Below are 20380 nucleotides of genomic sequence, written 5' to 3'. Positions count from 1 at the left end.
TATAATTACAGTGCTGAGATACTACTATTTGACTATATATAGGTGCAGTTTTAATCACTGATAGTAATTGACGTCTTTCTCGAATAACAGACATGCAAGTAGTTGATACTTAGTTCAAAGCATGAATTAGAATATCAAGGTTAAAAAGGGTATCATTATAGAGTCTGATTTCATGAATCATTAGTTTCAAAACGTGAGGAATTCTGTTTCGCCAAATGGATTGCTTAAGAATGAAAGTAGTTCTCAAAATGTTTCGAACAAATATCGCTAATAAAAGATGAGATAAGATAAATGCATATTATTATTAACAATTTGTATCGTTCGTTTGATTTCAAAGTAATTTTTAAATGAATCCAAGTAGAACGACCATAAAACCACCTTTACACCGCAAACGATGCAAATTACACAAAGTCTTTGAATAATGTAGAAATCTAGCTGCACTTCGACTTATCTCATCGTCCAACTCACTGAACATGAGTTTTTCTTTTTTTTATCGCAAAACATATTTTCTCCGCTTTGCGTAACAGAGTTTAGGTACTTTTTCATCAAATCTTTCAGCAACTTCAATTGCAGTAACAGTAAGACCTTTGATTTCTCAAACACGCAAATGACTACTCCTTCACAGAACTGAAAAACATGCGTTCTTCCATTCCACGAAACCTGTCCACCTAAATCATTGTACTCTACCCAAAGTAGCACAACAAACATTTACATAAAGTCCCTCAGCTTCGATTACTCAACAAAGATTCCAAGGAAAAACATATTCCTCTACTCTCAAAAAGGCCACTGGTAACACTCTAGTATCCGCCCACCTAGGAACCTAACGAGTTCAAAGACTGAATATCACCTGGTGACGAGTTTACTATCAATTATTAACCAGATATCGCGAACAGTATCACCAAAACCGATAACATCTTCCATGAACACCTACCTAAGCTCTACGACAGTACAATTTCTATGCCACAATAACATTAAATTTGCGCGCCGATGCTATCGTGCTACAATCATCACGCAAATGCATCGCTGCAGTTATCTAGGCCACCGATAGCAGCAATAACTTCTATATCCAGAAACTGTTTCGGGTTTACCTAAACTTTCAATCTTTTTCCATTTCCTGATTGCCTAATTCTCCCCCTAGAAAGAAGAGCGCCTAAACCTGTTGGCAAAGCGACCGAGGTACAGGAGGATCCATTGGCGAGGGTCGAGGCGATCGTGATACGACGAACAGCACCGAAGAATGTCGAGGAGAGGCTCGGGCCTTATTCAGGTTGTTCGGGCGATCTCGTCGACTAAAGCATCGACACGCAACGTCGTTTCGCTTCGCGTTTACTACTGGCCGGCTAGCCGCTATGATAAAAGTCCGTTGTTATTGCGGCTGATCAGTTGCTGTCCGCAACGTGGCACGCAGAGGAGTGTGTTCCACACAAGAAAGATCTTGACCACCCTGGCTCTTAATCGGCTTTCGTTCAGGAATTACTGTTGCAAGAAAGAGATCGACGACGACGAGATGTGTGCTATGAGACGAGATCCTGCTGCTGAGCAGCTGAACGAGCATAAGAGGAGTTTGAAGGTAAATTGTTGTGAGCTTCTGTGACGATACTGCGACGAGTTGCCTAGGATTCCAGTTCTCTTATTTTTAGCTGCTCGTGGCTATCGATCGTGGCTATAGATCGCAATAGGCGTAGGTCATGGTTGAACTTCAAATTGGCGGGAAGTGGATGTTGACACCTGACTCTGGGTGAAAACAATGTGTGGTTCTTGTTGGATGGGTGAATGGGTAAATGTTTTTGGAGAATCTGTGATTGGATGATCGAGGATGAGGTAGTTTGGTAGAGTTTTAGTGTAGTTGAAAAGGAATGTTATGGTGTGAAGACAGTAATAAGGATGTGTATTAATAGCATTGTTGTAGTTGCTTGTTCCGTGGGAAAGTCGTAACAGTGGTATGATTGTAAGGTTGTTAATTATTATAAAATAGCCTTTGTGTTTCATACATGACTGAAGTTGAGTCACAAGAATATGAAGCTTCCCAGAATGGAGCATTTTCATCTACAAAAATATTACGTAAATGGAAATGAAAATTTTATGATTACAAAGTCTGTGTTTTTTGAGGTAAACTGTATGAAAGCGGTTTATAATTAGTGCTAGAATATTTAGAAAAATTCGGTTAAATAGAATTGTGACATGATGCACTCTATATGCATTTGATAATAACGCATGGTAATTGGGAGTCTGGATAGTGCACAAACGTCGTTCTCGAAGGATTAATGTTATTATAATAATTCTAGGTACGGTTGAAACTAATCTATAGTTGTCAATATACATAGCTACAAACGTATTATATGTATTTTCAATCATTGTTGAGGCTAAAATCAATATAATCGTCACCGCCATCAAATACCTAGTATCAAGTATCAGCTTTAAATGAATTAATTAATCGTGACAACTTTGCAAGTTTTATTCGGTTCTTATAAATTTCTGCGATTTAACGCATACATGACAATACATTTTCACAGAATACTACAGATACTACTGCATTTCATTATAAAATAAAAAAAAAAGAAATCAGAGAAGACAAAGTATTTACGCAAGAAATATTTTTCTAAGCCCCGAAGAATGAGAATACAAATTATGTCCAAGGACTGACTGCAAATTGACGAGGTTCTGTCAGTATCAACAATGTACCAATACACTGTTGATTATACGATGACAAATATGAAAGATGTCATTATGAATGATCATGAATTTCTGTGGATTACGTGTACATCGTACTGGCACAACTGTGATTGCATCTAAAATGACATTAACGATCTTGTTAAAAATGCTATGCAACTTGGATGCGAATTTCTTAACGATTTAAGTCTTCTAGTGAGTTATATAAGATCATCAACATGCAGTAACGTTTACATCTCTCCATCCAATTTTGGGTCAAAGTTAAACTTCGAACACATTGCGGTTTCAGCTGATAAAAGTAATCCATTCTCTCCTGAAAATAGTTTTGGAGCTCTTGCTTAAATTTCTTCATTATCGTTCGTCTTGGTGCTCGATAACTATTCGCATTCATTAGTCATACTATTCATTAGAACCTGAAATTTTCCATTTATCACCGTTCATTGCAGCAGCTATTTTTGAAATCTATTTGTCGCTTTCTTTGCTAAGTAGACATTTGTTGGAAGTCTGACTAACGTATCAAGCAATTACGAAATGATGTTTAAGGAAACAGTAATAACATTATGGTCAGGCGTGCTATTTTTATTGTCTTCTACATTTCTGTACACGTAATGTGAATTTGTCTTGATGCAAATTCAGATACGAGATATTTTTCAAATTTCTTTTTCGACGATTAGTTATCTATAATTTTTATTAAGCGATAACATTGCCTTAGAGAGAAAGATATATTTCTTTCCTCTAAGAGCATGGCCAAGTAAATCTGAATATCTCTTACGCACACATGTGAACCAAATGTTTCGCGAAATACGTATTATCCGCCTGGAATGGTTATGCAAACAAAGCTAATAATAGCGAATTCGCAGGGTTAATGATATTCGCTCCTCAACGCTTGTTGCCGACTTGTCCGTGAATATCTTTGATGCCTCGTATTTGCGTTTTCCTGCTATGTGAATCGATTAATCGTGCCGAAGGACTTTCTCTTCTGCGTGTTTTAAAACTGATAGATAATGTTTACTCAGTGATAGCGATAATAGAGAAGACAAGAGGACTTTGGATAAGAAAGACACGCGGTTTTTTTAGTAGAAAAAAAGAGAATATCTAAGCTATTTAAATGGCAAAAAATACTTAGCAGTACTTAATGATAAAACGATGCGATTTGTGCAATTTTCACTGTTGACGACTCATTTTGTTTATGATGTATTTAGTCAAAGTGAGACGAGAATTGTAACATTAATCAATTAGATGATGGCATGTATATTAATGATTGTCACAGAAATTAAAATATATCTATGCAATATAAGGAAAAAAGAAGTGTCTGAAAAATGGAACAAAGAGCTAGCGAATTTTGTTTGAAGAAACAGAAAGAGAAATGAGTTTTATGGATTACTATTCTATTAAAAGCTAATCATTAAATAATATTTACGAAACATTAGATTATTCATAATAGTACTACAATTAACGTCAACTCTCGAAATGTGACATTTTGGGAGCGTGCATTACTTCTTCAAACATTTGTATAACACTGAATAGTATGGGGTTTAACATATGATTCTCAAACAAATCAATCGTGACAAGTAAATATTCAGTAATCGGATACAACTTCAATAATCATAATGTATATTCTACAGCAATAATGAACCATATCACTACTACGAAAATGTTACTCAAGCAAATCACGATTAAACTTTCCTTCACTTTTCCTCGGTTACAAATAAAAAAATGAAACATGCATACAACATTTACTCAAGCATCACAAACTCTGGCCCCGCAAAGGGTTACCAAGATATAATATTGTTTTGTAGAGATAAGAACAATACTGATATCAAAACTCCGTGAATGTTTAACTTTTACAGATCACACTTGCATTTTTAGTCGATAATCACTGAGCATCTACGTACACCGATGTTGATCTTCGCTTACTTTTTATTTTATTTATTCGTCGATATCGCCTGATGTAAAATTTCAGGACTACGTTTACAACGTGAGAGTTGTCTTTGACAACCTGGGTGTGATTAATTGGAAGTTAAATTGCTCGTTAACTGGGTCATTTTTCAAACAGATCTACGGTGCACTTAACACTACAGTTATTAACGACAGCTGCACGCGTATTCATATTTTCTACTATTTTCAGACAAATGAAAAAATGAATTATTCACATGTTGCAACCAAATTCACAAAAAATCTCAAAATGTAGCACGTTAATATAAAAATTGAGCAATTTTCTAAAGAAGGACTATACCACTGTTCTAATTGTATTACTGATTCACTGCAGAAAGATTGTATGCATGAACGCGATCTCTTAACACGTTCGTTGGCGGGCATACAGAACACCAAATGCTATCGATAATGCTTCGACAGAGGCAGCGAACATATTAAAATATCATATCGCAACGTGATGCACAGCAGACCAGAGAACTAATTTTAGAACAATCCTGGTCGTGAGGCCAGTCGTGAAATAAATTCCCATGGTATCTGCGACGTGACACCATCACGGCTTCAAGAAGCCAGGCAATTTGTTCCGTGAAAAACGTACAGGCTACCAGTAGATACAACCTAATCGCTTAATAGCGAAATCACAGAAGTAATTTCTTAAAATGGAATGCACACATTAGATAAGCCCCTGGTATCTCGAAACTGAGTTACGTAAACAACGATATACATTGATCTATGTTTTCAATTGAGTTATGTTTCTCAAAAGTGTAGAAAGAAGTTTAAGAATTCTTGAACTAAACAGATACACATCATTAAAAATTAATTTCCATTAAAAATGTTCAGTTCTTCGCCTTTCGAACTCAAGGATACTACTATATAAGGAAGACACGCAATTGATATATTGCACCAACAAACGGGGAACATCAATTTCGTTTTAGCGACTACTCGTGCTTATCGAAACGTAAACATATTAGAAAATATTACTTTGCGTCCTTTTATCTCGTTCTATCGCGCATTCTCCCTCAGAAAGGTGGGAGCACTTGATTTATTGCTCCAGTTTAAATATTAACTCGTTTCCTTTCGTTGCGGTTAGTTTGCTTCGTTAAGGAACCTATCTATGCGGTGACTGTACACGCGACTAGGCGAACTGCATTTTTATAATCATTGCTGTTCTATGGCTACGTCATTCTTATTTATCTGGGTTGAATAATTCAACGGGCGAAATGATTGACACGTGCCGCGATTCTCCACGGAATTGCAGAAATTGCGCCACAGTCCACGCGATACATATATCGAACCGCAAACTGCCGGTTAGGTGTCCTGGACTGTCAGCGGCGGACGTCGATAATTGTCCGTAACGAGATTTCGAAGTATGTCCCCGTCGAGCGATAAACTATTTTTGCGATAAACAAAAATATCCGATTGAACGATCCCGAAAAATGTTAAATATTGATGGCTACGTTCGTTGGCAAGATGGACTTTTTATCAGATAAACGTCGTTTAAAGTTGGTCGATGTCAAGCACGATTATGATCTACTTTGCAGATAGAAAACTAGATCAGTTTTAAAAACTAGTGAATTTTTAATAGGTGTGCGTGATATGTTTCGAGACTGTTTTTGCGTCTGTAAATATGTGTTAGGAGAAACATGGGTGAAATTATTTTGTATTTAAATTTTGGCTATTTAGGATTTTTGAATATTCAATTTCTTTCAGTTTTTTCTTTTACTGATTTCGTTCGGTTTAAAATTTAGATCTTTATCTAATGCTGTTTAAGTAGAATTCTGTTAATAAAGCATATATTATTTCAATGGTTAATTTACAATTACATTTATGTAATCTTTATATTGCAATCGTTAATTATACGGGATAGGTAAAGCTTCAAAATTAACCGTTAATTATAGTCAACAACCTTCATTTTCCATGACATTTAAATCAGTATTTAAATTGTGATTATATGTGCGTTTGTCGACGATGAATATATATTTAAATACAAAATTGTTTCATATGCATCGTTACAGTAAATTGTAAAATAAAACTTTGTGATCTAACTGTACTCTAGAAATGGGAAAAATTTTATTTGAGCGTTAAAGAATGAATAAATTCATCAACGAAAAGCTGATACACGCGAGTAAACTTTTAATTGGTTCAAAATTTATTCGAATTTTATTTCCTGGTTTTGGGTAAAATATTTGACTGTCTAACTGTTTGTGTATTTACCTTGAATAAGATAAAATTTGTAAAATTTCAAAATTCAAATAGGAATTCGAAAGAATTTAAATCTTTAATTTGAAAGGACGATTGTAGTGTTCCCGATCAACATGACTTGTTTTGCATCAACAACCAAATATACCGTTAGGGATTAGCATGATATCGTTGCGCAGATTGCATTTTGCGATACAAAATACTCCATAATCGCGTGACACAATTAAAGTTAACACTGACTAATCCGTTGTTGCGGAATTACGCGAGGCTATATAGGTAGGCGGTGAAACTCGCCGCGTATCAGGATAGTTTCAGTCCGCATAGAGTTGTGGATTTGCTACGAGGAAAATGGTGAGAGAGTCCACCTGAAATTGTAATACTCATGTCTTCTGTCTGCCTTCCTCACCTAATATTCACTTTATACGAAGATGACTAATTTTAATACGTCCACACAAAGTTACCAGAACTTTCAATATTTAGCAATTGTATTTTGTTCAAATTTTAAGCGCAATCTCTTGTAAGTCTAGGTTGTCATTCTTTGCATTTACATAGATATCATAGCAGTAATTAGACATTAAACTCTACTTCTAGAGGTTAATGGTAAGGCGTGGATGATTGATTAGTAGGTATAATTTCCATATTTTCTTCAGCCCTTATGCTATTGGCGATAACTATTGTAACGATTGCAAAACATTACATGGTAGCAGCGTTACGGAGCATGACTATTCATCGTAGACTTCGTATTCGGTCTGACGATTCTTTTACCGTGAAGGCTCTATGCGTCTCGTTACATATACTTCTAAGAACGTATCATCGGTGTCAATTATGGTGCAATATATTGCAAGTAGTTGAGTTTGAATCTGAGCAGGTGCCCCTGAGATTTAAAAGTCACTTCTATTTTCTGAAATGAATTCACAATTTCGTTGTGTACCATAAGCTGTACCTCTTCCAATCCAGTCGTGCATAAATCGTAAGCATAGATGAAAGCAACTAGAAATTCTTTCAAAATAAAGCACTCTGTAAATTGAACTCAATTCCAGCCCAGCAAGCACAATCATTTCAAACACTAAATGCAGGAGTATTAAAAAGTCTAAGAAGATTGTCTTCAATTCCTTTTATCAATAGAAGTTACAGTTATTATAGGTCATCTGAAAAATTAAGGTCTCCAGAAGATTTTAATTCGAAAATAGCTCTTTACTTGATCACTAATTTAAATACATAATTCACAATTAAGCTCAATATCCCAGCAGTTAACCATGTTCCAATACCTGAAAAATAGCGTTAATTTTATCCAATTTTAATATCAATTCTAATATATTAGGTAACGCAATTAAAAATAAAAACTAGTGTCATAAAATAGTATCCACAGTTACTGAAACCTCATAGTTAAAATATCAAGACATACAGTTTTAGCTTGTTTACTTACTAGGACATCTGACATCTTAAACGTTTAGGTATTGGGACATTTACCTTAGACACAAATATACTTAAACAATATTAAAAATAAAATACAGCAAAGGTGAGATGGTAATACAAAGTATTCCAAATTCCATCTACATGTAGCCATTTCCTTCAACAGGGTGACTGTCCCGTGCTCTTAACCGGAAATGGAACACCGATCGCGGAGAAGAAGGCGAGTTTAACCGTGGGTCCACGCGGCCCCATGTTGATCCAGGATTTCGTTTACCTGGACGAAATGTCCCACTTCACCAGGGAAAGGATTCCAGAGCGTGTGGTGCACGCGAAAGGAGCTGGTACGTTCATTCGTCACGTTCTAATCGCATTAGAGGCTATTTACTGTATCACAGACCGGAAAAGATTTCTCGGCCGTTTGGGGATTTTCTGCGTCGGAGGAAATATCAGTTGATGTCGGGATTTGTTCCCGTTGCGGGAATTTTCTCCGTATCGCGCGAAACAGAGGGCAAATCGGGAGCAAGAGAAATAAGAGGGACTTATCGAGAACAGGAACTATTTAAGCGTTATTCCCATCGAGTTAGGACGAGTTAGCGAATTCGTGCGACTGGTCACGTGCTGACAGAGCGTTGACTTCTCGCAGCTGATAGCTCGAAACTGACTTTACCCTTTTAAGAAATACATGATGTGTACATGATAACTCGACTGCCGATCTTTATGTATTTATGGGAAATTTTAATAAACTAATATATACGGAGTTCATATAATACGCAAAAATGCACTAAATATCCAAAGTTAAGTACATTTTACAGTACTTGATGGCTAACGCGAATCTTTACTTAGGGTCCACTTTTTTAAATGTATTTACGAAAATAAGAATTTGCATAAATATTCGCAGTTCAATGATAACTAATCATATCGCAACGTATACTTTCAAAGTGGCACAACTGAAGAAACGTGATTTTTAAGTTACATTTCATAAATAATTTTTTCCAAAACTCATATATAATTTTTTCCTTCCTCTCAAAAACATACTTTTTGGGTTTCGTCACTTTTGTAATAGACATGCGACAGGTAAAAATAACGATAATTTGAAAATGTATTAGATAACTATTTTAATTGAGCGATTATTTTAATTGAGCAGTAAAAAATAAGTTAAACAGTGTTGGTTAAAAATTTCGATAATAATTTATGGTCAACTTAATTTCTCGTAGAATTCTACGGTAGTATACTGCAATGTATACTAAATAAGCTCTCTTTCTGATAATATCGAGAAAATCTACATGGAACGTTTTGAATATTCCATCAACTCGAAAGCCCCATAATCTCCTTGTTTCTAACTATTACTTTTTTTCATTCGACCTTTCCCAGGTGCATTCGGTTACTTCGAAGTCACCAACGACATCACGCAATATTGTAAGGCGAAGGTTTTCTCCAAGATTGGAAAACGAACACCCGTCGCCGTGAGATTCTCGACCGTGGGTGGTGAGATGGGTTCAGCAGACACAGTCAGGTAATTGTAAAACTTTTAATAAACTGAATGGAGATCTAGTTTTCCTCATTGAAATTTATAAGTGCACGATCAGTTACAAAATAAGAGTCCAAGTCTTACAGAGTGGATTGTACGTTAAACTGATTTATCCTATAAGTCGTGAGTCCTTGCTCGACACTGCACATACATATTTAATGCAGTTGATGAATCGATTAATACAGCTGAGATAAAGTAAAGTGGTCGTTCAGGCTTGTTTATTTTTCTCTATATTTTTATATCCTAAATATTGTGGCACAAAGTGACTCGTCGATGAGATCCCTAGGACTTTTATGAAATTTTGTAGAATATATCTTAAAGTCATATTGTTACTTATTGATAACAACCTAATTTAAAAATTCCAAGTGCAAGTTGTAGTTGAAAAGTGTGCAAAGTTCGCATTGGTGCAAAATCTTTTACAGGATGCCATTATATGACCTCCAGATATATCCTATCAAAGTTGATAAAAATCTGAAGAAATTTCATCGAAGATGTTCCTCCTAACTCCAATGAGCTACAATGAACAAAATGCCATAAAATTTTATCTCAACTTCAATAGACTATAGTAAAACCATAAATCAACATGAAACCACAGTATTTATTGATATTTAGTATATCATAGTAACGAGAAGAAAAAAACAGAAAATCAAGCTAATACTGTAATCGATAAAATACGAGATTAACGATATCAGCGAACAATATTAGATAGTTCTCCATACGACTAGCAAAATTGAAAAATATAAATCAAGGAAGACGAGTATGACACTGACGACCACTGCGGTACGCTCTTTATGGCTCGTGTTTCAGTTTTACGACAGTAAAATAAATTCGAATACTGCGTCCGGTCTCTCGTACAGCAAATAATCGAACGAAACACGGGAACACGTGACGGATACGACTGCCATTCGAAATTGAACCATTTAAAAGTCTGGCTCGATAAGTTTGAGGGACATCTGATTCGCTGTTCGTTGAATATTCATGCACCGCGTAGCGTGTAACTCGAACGAGATATAAAATAAAATGTTGTAACAATGGAAGCACATTAATATCTCATTTGTAGATCGCTGGAAGGAAACAAGCTTTCGCATTTTTTTTTCTTACTCGCTGTAACATTTGAAAGCTGTAGCATTTATAGATGAAACAGAAAATTAGCGATGCATATGGAATGCGCGAACATTTAATGAATCGCTGTACATCTCCGATTAGTAGCAAATCTCTATATAAATGTATGGTATAGTTGGCAAAAAGAACACGATGACATCCATGCTAATGAGCGTGGGACGTCGTTTCAAATCGTCGTAAACAGAAAGCACACGCATCACGGTTTTTACGATCCGCGATGCAGAAAAACATGACCATACATATGTACGCAGTACATCATTCCAGTGCAAATGGTTGATCATTGGCAATTCAGCGGTAAAAATGTTGCGCTTTCGAAGCACAACTGGCACGAGTTACAACCATAATTGGGACAAAAAAAGTCAATGATCCTGACGATTCGGGGTACGCACGTGCCGGAAGCAATGTAAACGCTCGGATCGCTGCTCCTTCTGTTCAAATTAGGCGACTTAGTCGAATGGAAAAACGCGGGAAAAAGCGAGCAGAAACGCGAATGAGCAGATCGTCCTTGCGAGATCGATCGATCAACCATGCGCACAGGCCCCGTGGCCTGTCGAAAGACTTCGCTTTTTTTTCTTCTTTTCTTTTTTTTTTCGAAATTGTCGGCGCAACGATTTCCAATGAATCACGCGATTGAACTGGTCCTTTTTTCTCTCTTGCGTTGCGTTTATAATGGATGACTCAATTTGTTGTTTCGCCGGTGTGCAATTGGAACGCGAGTTCGCGTGTGGAACGGACCGTTTATCGCCGCCGAGCAGAGCATTTCGATCGACGCCAAAACGATACGCCCTGGGGCCGTTTGTCCCCCCTCGAATAATTCTTATTTTTATTTTTATTCGCAGGGATCCCCGCGGTTTCGCGGTTAAATTCTACACCGAGGAGGGCATCTGGGACCTGGTCGGCAACAACACGCCTATCTTCTTCATCAAGGATCCACTTTTTTTCCCTAGCTTTATTCACACGCAGAAGAGGAACCCTGTTACCCATCTCAAGGCATGTTGACCCTTAATCGTTGCCATTGAGTCAAATTTCGATTTTTATTAATACTTTCATTCCTCGGTTTTATCCTTCTACTGTATCAGCCAACAGTGTGGAACCAACTGACTTTCTATTATTTTCTATTCTATTATCTAAATAATATGGACTAATCCTTGTAGCCATTTTCTATATTTGATATAGTGGCCTTTTTATTGTTATATCTTTCGTCTTATGTATTAAATTTCTAGCAAATAATTTGTATTCTTTTACTGACTGTATGGGTGTGGTTCTATACCTTTGGCTGACAGTATGTATAAAAATTCACGAGATATTGATTTTGCAAATATTTAATACCAACAGGTTTCAATTGAAGTATTCCTATTTCGAAACTGTGTGTCCATAGTTAAGAATCGATAACTGGTCTATGAATGTTTTACAGACTTTTGTGGCTTTTGTTTTGATCGTTGAAGTAGATAAGCTGCCTTCATGGTTCAATATTACGCGGACTTGTAACGAATTAGAAAAAAATTGAATACCAGAAGCCTTTTAATAGTTTCGTGTTGCTTCACTGAGCGGACCTTTCTCATTGAAAGTCGCATAATTGCGCGTTTACGCGATCGTTACGGGAGCAACTCTATTATCGTTCTACCGTGCACTGTATCCAGTGTTCCCTAATTATCGTGCGCCACTCTGAACGACGTGTTAATTGAATTGTCTTGCACAGGACGCCGACATGTTCTGGGACTTCATTTCTCTAAGACCAGAGTCGACGCACCAGGTCATGTTCCTGTTTGGAGATCGTGGTATTCCCGATGGTTATCGTCACATGAACGGTTACGGTTCCCACACGTTCAAACTCGTGAACGACCGAGACGAGATGGTCTGGTGTAAATTTCACTACAAGGTAAGGTTTCTACTGCGACGCAGTCGACGTCCTACAAGATCTAATAGAGGACTCAACTTGTAGGCTACTTGGAATGATTGACTCAGCTAGGTCTTGAATAGTTAGAGAGTAGATGAAGAAACTGTAGAAGTACCAATGAAATGAAAGATCTTCACAAAAATATACTTATCTAAAATATACGTATCTTACTGATTTTAGTCATTTTTTACTCAAAATAAATATCTATATTTATGATTAAACAGCTTATGCAGGTCTTTATGCTGTTATGGAAAATGCCAAAGTTCCAAAAGATACACAATCCATATAATATAAGAAAATCTAGAAACTACTGAAAGATAAATACACTTTATAATATTTGATGGGTGTAGCAAGTTTCATTAGGTTCCATTTCGCTGATATTATTTCGTAAAATCGATCACATTGCCAACATTGGTACGTCCAATATTGGTGTACAAATATAAGCGAAAATTGATTGAAATATTGTCTTTTCTTTCGGGATTACCGTCAAGTCATTTCAACAATATTCTTTCGCGCAGACCGACCAAGGAATCAAGAACCTTCCAGCCGAACAAGCAACCGAATTGAGCGCTTCTGATCCAGATTACTCTATCAGGGACCTTTATAATGCAATCGCTACCCACCGGTACCCGACCTGGTCGTTCTCCATTCAAGTTATGACTCAGAGCCAAGCGAAGACCTTCAGATGGAATCCATTCGACTTGACCAAGGTAACGAATAGCTACCACCAAAGTTTCTATTACGACCTGCTAGCTAGGATGATTACATTTAAATTTTATGCATACTCTGCGAAAAGCAAATTCAACGAGGAAAAAGCAGCGCTGAATTCCTAAATGACAATCAATAATTAACGAGCTCTGCTTTTCCTATAGAATTACAGCTCTATGGAGTTACAATATTTATTAGTGGCGTAGAATACTATAAAAATCGATAGTAGAAGCTTTGTATAACTTGTAAAGCAGGAAATCTAGGTAGAAGCAACTGACAAGTGTTTCAAAAACTTAGAAAGGGTTGAATTTAAGGTGTTCTGTGTCGAATTCTAAGCAATAGTATCGATTAAAATTCTCAAGAATTTCTAAGTGTGTGGAAGTGTGATTAAAGGAGTGGTCCCTTGTAAATTGAACAGGTATGGCCGCACGACGAATTCCCGCTCATCCCTGTTGGTAAGCTGGTGTTGGACCGAAATCCTGAAAATTACTTCGCTGACGTGGAGCAAATAGCCTTCGATCCGGCTCACATGGTACCCGGTATTGAACCAAGCCCTGACAAAATGCTACAGGGCCGACTGTTCGCTTACGGCGACACTCACAGGCATCGCCTTGGCCCGAATCATCTTCAGTTACCAGTCAACTGTCCGTACAAGGTAATTTCACCTTTCTTTACGTTCCTGTGCTGATTTCTCATAGGTTCTATGATAAAAGCAATGAGCCACTCACTCTAATTCCCCTACCACTGCATTTTCATTTTCTGCATCAATTAAACTTCGACTTTCAGTTCATAGACTTTTCCCATTTCCTTAATTTCCTGAAGTTCCCCTCCAAACTCCAAAATTCATCCTCCACCAATTAACAACTGCGTCATCTTTCAGACAATCTCGGCGATGAACTACCAACGAGACGGACTGATGCAGCTGTACAACCAAGATGGAGCACCCAACTACTTTCCCAATAGCTTCTGCGGCCCTAAGGAATGCCCAGCCGTTCGTTCTCCAAGTTTCCATGTGAGCGGCGACGTGGACCGCTATGAGCCCGAGAACGAGGACGACTTTGGACAGGCAACCATCTTCTGGAGAAAGGTCCTCGACGCTAACGCGAAGTCGAGGCTGGTGGACAACATAGTCAACCATCTTCGCAACGCATCGAATTTCATCATCGAAAGAGCGGTGAAGAACTTCACGGAAGTGGACCCCGAGCTTGGTAAAAGGCTAACTGATGGCCTCTGCAAGTCTGGAATCAAGATTAACGTGTTCGGCAAGACCGCCAGCTTGTGAAGCAATATTATTTTCCATTGTAATTAATATTATCGCACCTTAGATACGTACCATCATGTGATTGTTACACATTTTACACGAATAAAGATTATTACTTTTGGTTAGAATTTCTTGTTCGATATTCTGTAAATGATAACAGCGATGGCTTCTGCTGGATTTATGTGCATTTGAGATAACGATACCATGAAGAACATGAATTGATTACACGAGAAAATTGCTTGTAAGGCACTGCCTCTTGTATCGCTCTACAGGGAGTTGTAATTAGAACTGTAATTATTTCTCTTGAAGGAGAATAACGCTTTAAATATCGTACTCTATGATTTAACGTCGTGTCGCGTTTAACAGGTACAAATGATTACAAATTCTGGAACGTTAGATGAAGCAGAAGCTTCAGGAGAAGGATAGTGAATGACGTCTGAGCTAATGAATAAAGTAGTAATTACTCGTTATTGTATCCTGGTAAAATGATGGTATTAATAGTCGAATATTACTTGAGTTTCAAATTTGCTCATTTTTATTATATCTAGTATTACGTAGTTTCAGTTTATTGCAGAGTGAACTGAGTTGAACTGGGGGCACGTGAGCGATGTATGTGTTTGTAGAAACAGATTTACGTGTATGTAAAATTACAAAATATGTTAGAGCCTGGCAGTAAAATAGTATTATTGTACAAGTGCTATTGAACGATCTGTCTTTCGCAATTTGCGTTCACAATCGTCGATGTTCTGAACAGGAAAACACACAAAGCACAGATGTGCGCTGTACATTGACACAAATGCCTTCAGAAAATACACTGGCACGTGGATTCGTAAACTGACTTATAAATCCCTAAGAATTGTTGTAACATAGTATTTTGTAAACTTTTGTTACTATCCATAAATTATTAGGTATAAATAATAATGAGAAGAGGTACTGATATACAGAGTGTCCAGGCTGAAGCAGGCCATCTAAATATCTCCGTTTTTAATAACACGAAAATCTACAAAACTAAAAAATTCATCCTATATAAAAGATTGTTCTTACATGATATTCCAAATTGCATTCCCTACCACCTCTTAAAATACTGAAGGCTATACTTGTTACATCTTGTACATGCACTATTACCTTCCAAAAGAATATTTCACAATGTCTAAAAGGTAAAACTTGGACTCTCTAACTTCTAGTTAAAACGCCTCGAAGCAAAACAAGAACTCAATAAACATGAATATGTACATTGTATCCAAGACCCAGTTTAGACATTCTAAAAAAACTTGGACTCTCTAACTTCTAGTTAAAACGCCTCTAAACAGAGCAAGAACTCAATAAACATGAATACGTACATCGTATCCAAGACACAGCTTAGAACTTCTAAAAAAACTTGGACTCTCTAACATCTCTAGTTAAAACACCTCGAAACAGAGCAAGAACTCACTAAACATGAATATGTACATTCTATCCAAGGTCCAGCCTCGCACTCCCCCGAGTCACATTAAACGAGCGATCGATTATTAAAAATTAATTAGCGCGACGAGCCGCTCCTATTGATCACTGTTGCTATTCAATCTTGGTGCGTCACCAGTGTCTGGCGGCAAGGAACCGCGACTAAACGAAACTCAATACGGGAACGCGTTTCCCCTGTCCTCAGTGGAAACGTCGACGAGAAAACGCTCGCTATGATCGGCGTCAGTAACCCTTCGGGTTATCTCTGCCAGGGGAAGTCCACGCGTGCTTTGAATCTCGATGGTATTCGAGTTCCGTTTACAGAAGATGCAACCGTGTGCAGGCGCGACAGGATCAATTAAGCGTAGGAGAACGAGAGTACGCGCGACTTCGAGGCGCGAAATGTTTGCTCAGATATAGAGGGGCGTTCCCCGACAATCTCGCGGTTTATGTAGAATAGCGGAAAGACAAACGTTCACGGTCGCCTCTATTTGTCAGCGTTTATACCTTTCATGCGCAGGTATTTGGAAAGCGGAGAATAAATAAAATGAAAAAGAATCGATTGTTTTGCGGAATTATATATATGCACGTGTTGCGTTATTTTTCGGCTTAGCGTGTGTGTTTCTGGGGAGACAGAGTTATGTTGAATAGCTTTCGTATAGGATTATGGATGAGGCATCGCAATTTGTGTATGTCACGAAATTTGGAAATGGTAAGCTTCTTAGGAAAAGAATAGGAATATAAGTAGTAAAGGTTGAAATTATATTCTACCGCTAATGAAAGAGAAAATGTGAACAAATTTTTCCATTTCTTTCAAAATTTGTCACTTTGACTACTTCTGTGAAAAGCGATTACGTAAATCATTGGTGATTGTGGTTACAAGAAATGAATAATAGCTAGAATTAATCAACTTAATTTGTAGTACGTGCGTAATAAAATGCAGGAAATATACACCTAAAAAAGATTGTTTTATAAATGTAGATAACAGTATCATATGAAGACAGTAACAGCATGCAGTATGCATGTTGGGAAAACCGAGAGACAAAGTTGCGGGGAAGTACTTGACACTTATGCGATTGTTGATCTGTACGGCAATGTATGACTAGTTGCATATGTCAAGGGTCAACTTTGTTTAATTATTGCAATTTCCTGACTGCACTTCAAATTGAATAACCGAGAATATAACAAAGGTGGTTCAGGAAACATATTGGATGATCAAATAAAATATACTGTCACTGGAAATTGAAAAAGTCACAATAAATATCGAAAAACCACTACAGTGACAGATACACGTCGTCCAAAACATTTCTAAAAAATTGAGAAGTATAGTTATAAAAATATTTTGATGATCTAGTACATCTAATATTGTGTTCAGTATTGGTAAAAATGATATCACATTGCTTTTTATACAGACATTTTTACCTCTACTAATATTAATTAAAGTTTTGAGGCGCACCGAATGCAAAATAAACATATCTAGATGGGTTCAGGATTTATCATTAAAGCATAATACATATTATTATGGAATACTTTCTCATACATGAGAAAGTATTGGATGAGAACTATTGGAAACCTCAACGAGAATCAAAATGGTCAAAGTGTACATACTCGTTCCCTTTTTCCACGTAGTTGCAGCTATTATCATAGCTGCACCTATAGATAAATGAAATTTTTATTAATCCTATCAATATTCACAGCTTTTCGTTTTAATATGTACTTCACTATGTGTAAATATGCACGTTATACAGTATGCGGGGTGGGCTTTCGATTTCATCCACCTTAAGTAGTGAGCACTTAGTCAAACATAAGTTTTGATTAGCAGATTAAAGAGGGAAATGAGGTAAGATATTCGTAGGAATTTCAAATGAAGAGTTTGAGCCTCTCGTGTTGAATACCCAAAAAGGAGAACGTGTCGTTAGACGAAGATGATTTTCACCTAAGAACTTGTTCTTTCCATGAACGTAACCCATGGTGCTTGCACTGCTTATTGTGCTGACAAGCAAGGAAGTATGGGTGGTCGTTGCATAGATGGTATCTGCATTTGTAATACTAACGGAATCTCCCACACATTGATCTTCTTTCAAAATTTGAAAATCTGAACATTTAAAAATTCCATAATTTGTAGAGGGGAAAAAGTAATGGGAATGTATTTGCAATAATATATTTTCAGACACTTTTATAAAATCTTAAAAAATGATTGACTTACGTAAACATTGAGTATTTCATATGTACGTTAATATGCTACCTATCTTCACCTTTCAGAACAACTTATTAGCAGAAGTTCTGAGCCAAGCATTTCAGCTGTATTTAACCCTTTACGTGCCCCAGCGTTAGTCTAATGTAGTGTAATAAATATTATCATAGAATACCTTTCAATAAATGGTTCCCAAGTAAATAAACGTAATAATCTCAACTTTTGTTTAATTTATGTGTCCTATCTCTGGCTTGTCTAAGTTTGACCTCGAATCGAAATGGAAATATTGAAACTGACGTATCGTTTATCAGTAAGTATCTTGAATACAAACTTGCTTCATTGTTCAAACCGACGAGGAAGAGAATACGTCTATAGAAACGCAGCTGTACATATATTTATTAGGGACTTACCCTGACACAGCGATGCGGCTAGATGTCCGTATATAAACTCAACGAGCCTCCTGTCGATCATCAGTCATCTCTCAGTCCATTTCCTGAGTTCAGAACTATTGGAAACCTCCCAGAGAGCCAAGATGGTCAAAGTATACCTTCTCGCTGCTTTTCTTCTCGTAGCTGCAGCCGCTACCATGGCTGCACCTTTAGGTAATTCAAATTTTAATCAAATCAAAATATTTCAATATTCACAATTTTTCTTGATAACTCTCCAATATATTTTCTCATTGCGTACATGGTCTATCGCCAATATTATTTAATAATATTTAAATTTGATTCTGCAAGCACTGTGTATACGTAAAATATGTGTATATTTAAAATATGCTCTGATTGATTCCCTAGCTGCGAGTAAAAAAACAAGGGTGGGACATTTTTTACTTCACTTCCCCCAAAAGTTTTGATTAGCGGTTAAAGGGAGGAACGAGGTAAAATTTTCGTATGAATTTCAGATGAAGAGTTTGAACCTCTCGTGTTGGATGTCCAAGAAGAACGTGCCGTTAGACAAAGACGAGTGACCTGCGACCTTCTCTCCTTCAAGGGAATCGCTGAGCACAGTGCTTGCGCTGCCAACTGTCTCAGCATGGGCAAAGCTGGTGGTCGCTGCGAAAATGGTGTCTGCGTTTGCCGCAAGTACGTAATCCCTCACATTGATCCCCTTCGATCAGATATATTCCAATTTTCTTGAATATATGAAATTAAGCACACACGCACGAAAAGTACACGATAAAGGGAATTGTAATTCTACACTCAAGAATTGAACTTTAAATTGAGTATAGAACTCAATCACAATAGCATAGTTAGGCACAGACTTCGAAATAAGTACAGAAGTTCTAAAATTATAGTAAAGACTTTGAGTACCCCCTTGAGATTTTTAAGTCGTTAATATTGGAAAAGAAAAAGGTGGCGGAAATCTCTTTAGAATCTTAAAAATTTATTGGCTCACGTATACATAAATATATTGAACCATTTTTCTCCTTTCAGAACAACTTTCAAGGAGCTCTGGGATAAGCGTTTCGGCTAAATTGAACCCTTCACACGTCCTAGGGTCGATCCGATGGAATTTTCTACATAACATGAACAAGACTGACTACAGTTCCCCAGCGAACATAAAAATCCTCTGCAATACGTTTCTGATATACCTCTACAATGGATTCCCTATGTTTCGTCGAAAATTCTCTGGATTTCGTGCTCACTGAAATCCATCTTACTTAACGATACGCGTAACGACGGTCTTTTGTATAGATTTTAAGTTTGAAATAAATGAGATTAGACCCATAGAAAGTCTGTTTCTGAATGATCACCCTTGTTCCACGTACATATCTCGGTGAAACTAACGATCCCAGACCCGCTGGGTCACGCAGTCCCTTTCTAATTGAGAAGCTCCCGACACGAGAAATGGAATTTTCATTCGTTAACAAGTTCTCTGTCCGCGTTGTTCCCGCGAATCCCGTGCGAGCTTTCGCAAAAGATGGAATCACGATGGCCTTAAGCTGCATTCCCACGTGCATAAAATAAATTACATTTGAAATTGCTTAAAAGGGAGATACTTTTCAAAGATAACGCG

The 20380-nt window shown here is 37.1% G+C and overlaps 2 protein-coding genes across 2 annotated transcripts; both read left to right on the top strand.

Moving 5' to 3' along the window:
- The first annotated feature begins 1340 nt into the window (after nucleotides 1–1340).
- Nucleotides 1341–14858, top strand: Cat (catalase). The gene is made up of 8 exons (XM_076393414.1): nucleotides 1341–1570; nucleotides 8381–8555; nucleotides 9586–9727; nucleotides 11704–11854; nucleotides 12564–12743; nucleotides 13280–13471; nucleotides 13888–14124; nucleotides 14350–14858. Exons 1-8 carry the CDS (start codon nucleotides 1508–1510, stop codon nucleotides 14749–14751), a joined length of 1542 nt encoding a protein of 513 aa, XP_076249529.1. The 5' UTR covers nucleotides 1341–1507; the 3' UTR covers nucleotides 14752–14858.
- Nucleotides 14859–18847: 3989 nt separating this feature from the next.
- On the top strand, nucleotides 18848–19979 carry Def1 (defensin 1). The gene is made up of 3 exons (XM_076392946.1): nucleotides 18848–18966; nucleotides 19266–19446; nucleotides 19798–19979. The coding sequence occupies exons 1-3, from the start codon at nucleotides 18897–18899 to the stop codon at nucleotides 19835–19837; spliced, it is 291 nt and encodes a 96-aa protein (XP_076249061.1). The 5' UTR covers nucleotides 18848–18896; the 3' UTR covers nucleotides 19838–19979.
- The last annotated feature ends 401 nt before the right edge of the window (nucleotides 19980–20380 follow it).

The sequence above is a fragment of the Calliopsis andreniformis genome, chromosome 3 (genome assembly GCF_051401765.1).
Source record: "Calliopsis andreniformis isolate RMS-2024a chromosome 3, iyCalAndr_principal, whole genome shotgun sequence".
NCBI lineage: Eukaryota > Metazoa > Arthropoda > Insecta > Hymenoptera > Andrenidae > Calliopsis > Calliopsis andreniformis.
The sequence above is the reverse complement of the archived record's forward strand: the minus strand, read 5'-3'. Positions and strand labels throughout refer to the sequence as shown.

Excerpts from the sequence above, each read along its gene's own strand:
- Cat (XM_076393414.1), top strand. The coding sequence starts at position 1,508 with ATGTGTGCTATGAGACGAGATCCTGCTGCTGAGCAGCTGAACGAGCAT. Across the intron at positions 11,855-12,563 it reads ACCCTGTTACCCATCTCAAG|GACGCCGACATGTTCTGGGA; the intron begins GCATGTTGACCC and ends TGTCTTGCACAG. Across the intron at positions 14,125-14,349 it reads CAGTCAACTGTCCGTACAAG|ACAATCTCGGCGATGAACTA; the intron begins GTAATTTCACCT and ends GTCATCTTTCAG.
- Def1 (XM_076392946.1), top strand. The coding sequence starts at position 18,897 with ATGGTCAAAGTATACCTTCTCGCTGCTTTTCTTCTCGTAGCTGCAGCC. Across the intron at positions 18,967-19,265 it reads TACCATGGCTGCACCTTTAG|ATGAAGAGTTTGAACCTCTC; the intron begins GTAATTCAAATT and ends TATGAATTTCAG. Across the intron at positions 19,447-19,797 it reads GGTGTCTGCGTTTGCCGCAA|AACAACTTTCAAGGAGCTCT; the intron begins GTACGTAATCCC and ends TTCTCCTTTCAG.